A 9,487-nucleotide genomic window follows, 5' to 3' on the forward strand; every position below is an offset into this window, starting at 1 on the left:
ATTTGATATTAAATTTACTCAATTTATTTTTGCAGTACGTTTTTCTACTCGACTTGGTACTTTTTGCGCATTACTTTCCATTTCCATACCCTCGATGTGAAAGTAGCTCTAAGCCATAATTCGCTTCGTAATTAACCAACAAACCCCCAATTTCATCAATTTTTTTCATAATTTCAATATAGGTCAGTTATTTAATTCATAAACTGCAAATTATTATCGAATTAATGATATTTTTATGGGTTTTTGGCACTTCTTTAATTCCAGGGTTTACTTTGCGGTTATATAATCATTGTATATATGGTCATCGGCTGGCAACGTGAGCGATAGTGGTCTGCCAGCGTGGGTAGAGGTCGGTAGGAGAACCACGACGCAAGGGGGTGGCAGAGCTGATGGTCGGATATCCGGTGGGTGATAGGGAAGGTGGTGGTTATTAATGTTGATAACGAAATCGTCGATTGATAAATTCATTTTCTTTATATCATAACCCCGTCCATATTATTATGATGAACAAAACTTAGATCAATGTTGATCAAGAGTGACATCATGCTGATTAATTATCAAGTGCCAGGTTGTCAGCCGTACGACCGCCATGATTACAAGGCTAACATGGCTGACATATAGTGAGCGGTCATCAGCAGTGGCGGGCATGGTGGTAGTTTCCAGTGGAGGATGGTGGGTGGTGGTAGATGGGGTAAATTGTGACACCCCGCGATAAAGGTTTAGCATGCGGGATTCACTAAAATTCAACGGAGAAAAAGTACGCGGAAATAAACATAGGTTCATACAAACGTGATAGTCAAAAATGGGGAAAATATATCCCATGAATGACAGCACAAGAATAGCAAACGATAAATAAAGTCCAACGGTCAAGGTACTCGCTAGCTTACACATGTCTCACCCCATATAAGCACCAACTAATACCTGTCATTCATGAAACATGAACGCCACAGTCAGTGGGAAGTAACTCAGGGTTCTCTCAGCCACATTATGTTAAAATAAACGTAACAAAGAACTCAATGAAGCAAGGCATAGAAAATAATCGTAAGCAATATGAACAGATAAATGCCATGGGATAAAACTCATCAATTGATGAAAGAGAGCAAAGTGACTAATACTAGTATAACATAAGTTCATCTGATCACGTGAGACATTTGAATACGTTTAATTAGTCATGGACACGTATCCCAAGTAAAGTGACATATATGCAATCATCCAAAATGCAAGACATTTACTACTCTTAGACTATAATTTTCCCCGGGTAGGACTACGATAATAATACGGTCCTAGTTTAAACCTGACCAGACTCTCGGAATAAATAATTCCGATTCGAAATACGGCAGAACAACCCGTATCCAAGACTCGATGACATAATGGAAATCGAGTACCCCAATCACCAGAACAACACGAAAGTGACGGAATGACTAAGATACAACTCACTTGTCATAACAGCACAAGTGGCCAAAACCGTACTTGCCAGAACATCACAAGTAGACAAACCCGTACTTGCCAGAACAGCACAAGTAGGGCGCAAATATAAGTCAAGCAAAAGGTGTAGCAAAATGACAAATTCACATGGACACGACCCAATTTAATTAAATAAGTAGAATAAATCACTCGTATTTGACATACGATAAATAAATGAGAATGAATGGATTAAAGCTCATGTTATGGGAAAATTAAGACATTTCATATAATTATGACATGAATAAATAGTAAATTCCAAATTTATGATTAATGTGAGAAATATATATAAATGAATGGTAAATAAAGAATTTAGGACGCAAAAACATGTGACGGAAATTAAATAAATTAAACCCGAGCTCAAGTATTTCACGGTAAAAAATTAACCCAACCGAGGCTACGACCTTGCCATGACCAGCCCAGCCTAGCCGCACCCCATCACTGCCAACCACGGCCTGTACAAACGGGCAACATCTGCATAGTTCACAACCAGACAGCACGTTCCAGCCAAAAATACGCAGCATTCCCGCCCTTTTCCAACCATCTTAGGACGGTTTCCTAGGCCTGAACAAGGCGGATTTCACCCGTAAAAAAGACCCAATCTACACATGTACATATACTTGAGACGTAAGAAAGAAAATTGGTTCAATTTAGCATAAAGAAACCCATCAAAACAGTCCGAGAAAACTGCCCAACAAAACCCATTTTCACGGTTTCAAGAGGCTAATTTGTGACCGTCTTAAGACGAAATTTTAAGCATGAAAAGGGTGGAATTTATCACATACAAGCAACTCATTACATACATGGATATACACATGAGACGGAAATTAACTAATTGGCTCAAATCATCCGTGAAATCGACTAAAAAACAGTCCACAAAAGTCATCCATCAACAACCTATATACATGGTTTCTAGACAATTTGTGAAGCCGTCTGAAGACAAGTTTTTAAGCATGTTAAAAGGCGGAATTCATCCAAACAAAAGACCCTATTCATTCATGTATATGCACACAAGACATGAGCTTTCAAATTGACTCGAACCAACAACAATTTCAGCCTAAAAATCGCGTCCAAAACTAACCCAATGCAGCCCATTTCCACGGTTTTTACTTCCATTTTTTAGACCGTCTTAATACGAAATTTTGAGCATGAAAATGATAGTATTCATCCAAATAAATCACCCAACATAATTACCCACTTCACCATGAATCCAAAGGTATCAACTTTTCTCAAAATAGATAAGTAAAACTCGAATACAAGCGTCTCAAACAAACACCACATAAACTCAGCAAGAAGGAAACTTTATATGATAAAAGAGTAACACCACACGTAAACACATATAAATTTTGAAAAGAATAATATCAAGGCATATTCCATAATATGCTTGGGATTATTCTTATGAATATTTGTAGTATATGTAATCTTATTGTTCAAGGATAGATATTATTAGTTGCTATTTTGTAGGAGTTAAAAGTAGGAAAGGAGATTATGAGGATTGTATATTGTAGTGTATATAAGCTAAGGTTCTATCAACATTTGAGGTATGAAGAAATAACATATTCATCATCATTCTGGTATCATAATTTTCTCATGGTATCCTGAGCCTAAAAGATCCAAATTTATTTTTTCTCTCACAAAATTCACAACGAAAATATTAAAATCATCTTGCTCCATCATGCCTGGAGATGATGTAAAATCGAAAGGAGGTGGGAGTGGTCCAAAGACAATTCCCATGACATCTCCTCTATATCTTCATCCTTCCGACAGTCCTAGTTTGAATGTCAAGCAAATAATATTCGATGGCACAAACTATGATATGTGGTCAGATGCCGTGAAGAATGGATTGGATGCGAAGAATAAATTAGCATTCCTTGAGGGAAACGTAAAAAACCAGTGAGCGATGAAGAAGAAGACAACCTTGAATTAGTCGCGTGCCGACAATGCAACGCGATGTTGCGAGCGTGGCTTCGGAATGTGATAGATCCGAAGTTACATCCGAGTATCACTTTTGCTCAACCAATTGAAGATGTTTGGGAGGAGCTAGGGGGCAGGTACTCGGCTGGGAATGCTCCCAGAGTTCATCAACTCAAGAGCGAGTTGAATGAATGCAAGCAAGACCAAGAGACGGTGGTTGAATATTATACCAGGCTTAAGATCATTTGGGACGAGTTAGCAAAATACAGTAAAATAAAAGACTGTAATTGCGGAGCAGCGGTTTCCATAGCAAGGGAGAAAGAGGAAGAGAAGGTACATCCGTTTTTGATGGGGTTGGATTCGAAGTTGTATGGACAGGTTCGAACAAACTTGCTGAAGGTGGACCCAATTGCTAATTTGAACCGTGTCTATGCCATGGTACTGAGAGAAGAACGACATGCCTCGTTCACCAAAGTGAAAGAGGAACGCAATGATGTTGCAATGTCTGTCAAATTTCATAGCGGGAAAGGAAGGAGCAATTATGCCAGAGATGATGCGGAGGAATCAGAGAAGCCACCACCACCACAATGCACTCATTGCAAGAAATACTATCATACGAAGGAGAATTGCTAGGATAAGCATGTTGGGAAATGTGTCCTCAACAATAGTGCGATCACATGATTTAAATATCATTATTAAATCTCATTTACAAGAATACGCTTGGGATGATTCTATTATATATAGTCAACTGACCAACATTTATCGGTAATGATTGGCTGACTAGAGTTTGACATTACTGTCGTTTGACGGTGGTGGTCAGTTGATCCCTTGAGGTCACACCTAAAGGACGATTCCCATAATAGAAAAGATTAATTAATTGTATGACAATACGAGTTAATTAATTCCTAAAAATTGACTAAAAGGTAGTCGAACAAATTATTTAGAGAGAGTTCGAGTTTTGAACTCAAGGCACGGAAATTATTATTTTTATTATGCGATAATTGAATAATGAATTATTTGAGACAGGAATTAATAATTAAGCGGTTGATTATTAAATTTGTACTAATCGATTAATGTGATTAATATTGGTACGTAAAATATATGTGCAGTTGTACACGTATATTTGCGGAGTAATGTTAGACGAAATTAATTGGGAATTATTTAAAACATGAGACGATGTTTAAAATAAAATTACACGTATTTGTGCGACAAATATAAGAACCAAAATGGACCCGTAAATGGGTCATTTTGGACCGTGTAAAATGTGCCTTGAATTGTGTGCACTAGACACAATTAGACACACATGAGACAAGCCATTGTTTTTGATTGGCTTTTGTCTTTTCCATATTTTTCTCTAATCCATGCCAAAAGCTATTGGGCATAAATAACATCAAAATTGCACTCCCCATGTCTCCCTCTTTGAACCGTCCCTCCCTCCTCATTTAGGAGAGTGGTGTTTTTCATTTTTCATATGTTTTAAAAAGGAAATACTCTAACTTCTCTCTAAATACATAAAATTGTTTTTATGGAAATTTGTTCTTAATTTCTAATATATTCTCAAGATTACAAATGTAGTAATCATAAAATATTAGAATAATTTTAAGGTTACTTATATTATTATCTAGTTAATAATAGTGTAAGGATTATGGGATTAGTCTTGGGTGCAACTAATTGGAGGCATTCTACTTTGAGTGCTTGGAGGATCATCCTAAAATATGGAAAGCTCAAGATCAAGTGGAGGAAGGAGTTCTCCACTTGTGCCCTTTATGATCCGATTTTTATGGTGAGAAAATTATTTTTCTTCCTTAAATTGTTTATAAGTTTGTATGCATAAGATCACTTTTAATTTTATGACAAATTAAAATAAAACATATATGAATGTATTAAGTTTATAGATCTACTTTTCCTTCAAAGAATGGGTACGAGGAGGTGAAGGAACGGGAAAGAGGAAGAGAAAGAAGAGGAAGCGGAGGCAGCCGTGGGAGTGGAAACCGTGGCCGTGGCAGGGGACGCGAGAACCACCAGGCGAATGCTGTAACAAGGGCAGGAAAAACAGAGGATCAAGGGAAGTCCAATATTCTGTTTACCAATGCAGAAATAGAGAGGTTGCATATTCTGTTGAATGCGATCCCCGAGGGAAATGAAAAACTCCAAGGTATGAAATTAACCGTTGACATTGAGTGGTTAGTTGACAGCAGAGCATCTCACCATATGACGGGAAAGCAAGAGTACTTAGAGAATACGTGGACAGAGGACTATTCCACTGTGAGTCTACCTGATGGTAGACGTGTTGAGGCCACAATTCATGGGGAAGTGAGATTAAGCTAGAATTTCGTGTTGAAAGAAGTGTTATTTGTGCCATCTCTTACTTGCGATCTTATTTCCGTCCAGCAGCTAATTCATGAAAATAATTGTCTAATTACCTTTTTATCCGGATTATTGTGAAATACAGGATCGGACTACGAAGATGATGATTGGACGGGGTGAGCATAGAAGAGGGGTATATTATTATCAATCGGACAAGATCAAGGTTGCGGGTTGAATAACGGTTGAAAAGGATAGTCGATTGTGACATAGAAGGGTTGATCATCCTTCAAAGAGTATATTTTCTCAGTTTTCTAATTTGGTTGGACATAATTTGATTTGGAATTCTGATGAAATTTGTAATTCATGTTGTCGTGCAGAACAATCACGTACTCCGTTTAAGCCTAGTAATGGTAGATGTGATGTTTTATTCGGTCTTATACATTGTGACATTTGGGGGCAATACAAGGTAGCGAGCTTGACCCGTGCACATTATTTTCTCACCATAGTCGATGACCATAGTCGGGGAGTATGGGTTTATTTAATGAAAGAAAAGAGTGAAACGGGGGATTACATGAAAATCTTTTGTCAGAAGGTAAAGAATCAATTCGAGAAAAGTGTGAAAATAATACAAAGCGATAATGGAACGGAGTTATTATCCGGTCCTATGCAAAGTTATTACGAGGAAAATGGGATATTGTTTCGCACTAGTAATGTAGATATACACCCAACAAAATGGCCGGGTTGAGAGAAAGCACCGTCACATACTCGAGAAAGCAAGGGCCTTATGTTTTCAAGGGAGGTTACCTTTGCATTTTTGGGGGGAATGTATTATGACCGCGGTTTATTTAATAAACCGAACACCCACCCCTTTACTCGATGGAAAAACCCCATTCGAAATTTTATATCGTAAGCAACCTAAGCTCGATAATTTGAAAGTCTTGGGTTATTTATGGTATGCTCATAATAAGGATCGAACCGAGATAAGTTCGGGAATGAGGAAAGAGGTGTGTTTTTATTGGGTATCCACATCATAAGAAAGGGTGGAAGGTTTACGACTTGAAAGAAAAACGGGTATTTGTTTCACGAGATGTCATATTTTACGAAAATGTTTACCCTTATTCTGTTTCAACGAATGAATATTTATCACAACAAGACCTAAATAACAATCACGAAATCACTCTTGGCAACAATCAAATTGTCGAGTACAGTAGCGATGACGATAAGGATCTTGTTGTGAGGGGGAGTGACGAAACAGGTTCAGAAACAGAGACTTGAACATGGGTAGAAAATGCAGCTACTGATGATGAAGAAAACCCGACAGAAGAACAACAGGTTGAGGTGACGGGTGCACAACCTGGGCAGGAAACGATGGGTAGAGGAGCAAGGGAAAAATTTGAACCCGCGTGGAAGAAGGATTATTATTGTAAGTCGAAAAGAATAATTACCCCAAGCTCTAATGCTCATCACGCCCAATCAAAGTCTTCAAAGTCAGGTACTCGCTATCCTCTAGACAATTATGTTGTGACAAACTTTTTTTCGAATACTCACAAAGCTTTTCTAGCCACCATTGACAAAGGGCGAGAGCCAACCTGTTATAGTGAAGCAGTGAAGGACAGAAAGTGGAGAGAAGCAATAAGTAAGGAAATAGAGGCGTTGGAGAAGAATGAAACATGGAAGATTGTCACATTGCCAAAAGGAAAAAAACCCATAGGATGCAAATGGGTGTACAAAATTAAGTACAAAGCAGACGGTACCGTGGAGCGATACAAAGCTCGATTAGTGGCACAAGGCTTTACTCAAGTGGAGGGAGTCGATTTTCATGAAACCTATGCACCGGTGGCGAAGATGACAAGTGTGCGATGTATGCTAGCTGTGGCCGTGTCAAAGGGTTGGGCCATCTAACAATTAGATGTGAACAATGCGTTTTTACACGAAGATCTTGAGGAAGAAGTATACATGAGAATACCTCAAGGATTTGAAAAAGGAGGAGGAAATAAGGTATGTAAATTACTCAAATCAATGTACGGTTTAAAACAAGCCTCACGTAATTGGTTTGCGAAATTAACAATTTCCATGAAGAAATATGGCTTCATTCAATCGATGGCGGATTATTCTCTTTTTACTTACAATTGAGATGGCAGTTTTTTCGGAGTACTTGTTTATGTGGACGACATGATTGTGGTGTGTAATAATCAAGAAGCATGTGCGAAGTTCAAAGCATTCTTGGATAGAAGTTTCGGAATCAAGGACATGGGAAGACTGAAATTCTTCCTCGGGATAGAAGTGGCTCACGGTAAAAATGGCTTATTTATTAATCAACGGAAGTATGCTATGAGCATCATAGAAGAGACGGGAATGAAGGGAGCTAAGACGGCATATACACCAATACGGCAGAGGCACAATTTGTCACTAGCCAAAGGATATGTATTAAAGGATATTATGAAATATCGTCGCCTAATTGGAAGGTTAATATACTAAACCATTACAAGGCCGGACCTAGTATACACAGTGTACATACTTTCACAATTTGTCAACGAACCAAGAAAGGAACATTGGGAAGCGGCTTTGAGAGTCGTGAGGTACATAAAGCGAAATCCGAGCAAGGGTATCACAATGAAGAAGGGGACTGACTTGCAAATTAAAGGATATTGTGACTCGGATTATGCAAGTTGTCCGTTGACAAGAAGATCGATAAGTGGTTATTTTGTCTCGTTGGGACAATCACCTATCTCATGGTAAGCCAAGAAACAGCTAACAGTGGCGAAGTCATCGGCTGAGGCCGAATATAGAGCCATGGGGGCTGCAACAAAGGAATTGATATGGGTAAAATCTTTTCTCGCATCTTTAGGCGCCTTTCACACTAATCCGATAGAATTATATTGTGATAATCAAGCAGCTATTTACATAGCTAAAAATCCGGTATTCCATGATAGGACAAAGTACATTGTGATAGACTATCATTTTGTGCGACAACACCTTGTCTCGAAAGAAATCAATACGTCACATGTAAGAAGTAAAGAGCAAATAGCGGACTTGGTCACAAAGGCGCTAGGCGGAGAAACGTTCGATCATTTGCAGTTCAAGTTGGGACTCGGTATACCTAGAGCTCCAACTTGAGGGGGAGTGAAAAGAATAATATCAAGGCATATTCCATAATATGCTTGGGATTATTCTTGTGAATATTTGCTATATATGTAATCTTATTGTTTAAGGATAGATATTATTAGTTGCTATTTTGTTGGAGTTAAAAGTAGGAAAGGAGATTATGAGGATTGTATATTGTAGTGTATATAAGCTAAGGTTGTATCAACGTTTGAGGTATGAAGCAATAACATATTCATCATCATTCTGGTATCATAATTTTCTCAAATTTCAACATAATGTCGAGTAATCCCATCACCGTTACCTTGAATGCTTTTCAATCCTCGAGTGTGTCATCCGCAACTTTATTACCTTGAATGATGGAGGAAGAAAAGGGGAAGAATTTGGCGCAAGAATTACGGAAATTGGTCGAGAAACGAAGGAGAAATCTTGATTTTTAAGCTTGAAAAATGGTGTTTATGGTGGAGCTTGGCTTTGGTCGTTCACCACGAAAGCAAAGGTGGAAGGGGATTGGATTTCCAAAAAGTGAGGGAGAGTATTGATAGGTCATGAGTGGAAAAAAAATGAGTTCTTTAGAAAATTCGGCCCAATTAGCTAAATGAAATGGTTTTTATTAAAAACACGCCTCATAAATAACGATACGATTATGCTTATCATAATAATAATTATTAGGATTACTATATACCAAAGGTTATATTTTTAT

The 9,487-nt window shown here is 38.1% G+C and overlaps 1 protein-coding gene across 1 annotated transcript; it reads left to right on the plus strand.

The window, feature by feature from the left end:
* The first annotated feature begins 3,411 nt into the window (after nt 1-3,411).
* LOC141607851 (uncharacterized) lies at nt 3,412-4,008 on the plus strand. The gene has a single exon (XM_074427200.1). It carries the CDS (start codon nt 3,412-3,414, stop codon nt 4,006-4,008), a length of 597 nt encoding a protein of 198 aa, XP_074283301.1.
* The last annotated feature ends 5,479 nt before the right edge of the window (nt 4,009-9,487 follow it).

The sequence above is a fragment of the Silene latifolia genome, chromosome 10 (genome assembly GCF_048544455.1).
Source record: "Silene latifolia isolate original U9 population chromosome 10, ASM4854445v1, whole genome shotgun sequence".
NCBI classification, from domain to species: Eukaryota; Viridiplantae; Streptophyta; class Magnoliopsida; order Caryophyllales; family Caryophyllaceae; genus Silene; species Silene latifolia.

Coding starts and splice junctions, on each gene's coding strand:
- LOC141607851 (XM_074427200.1), top strand. CDS start 3,412: ATGTTGCGAGCGTGGCTTCGGAATGTGATAGATCCGAAGTTACATCCG.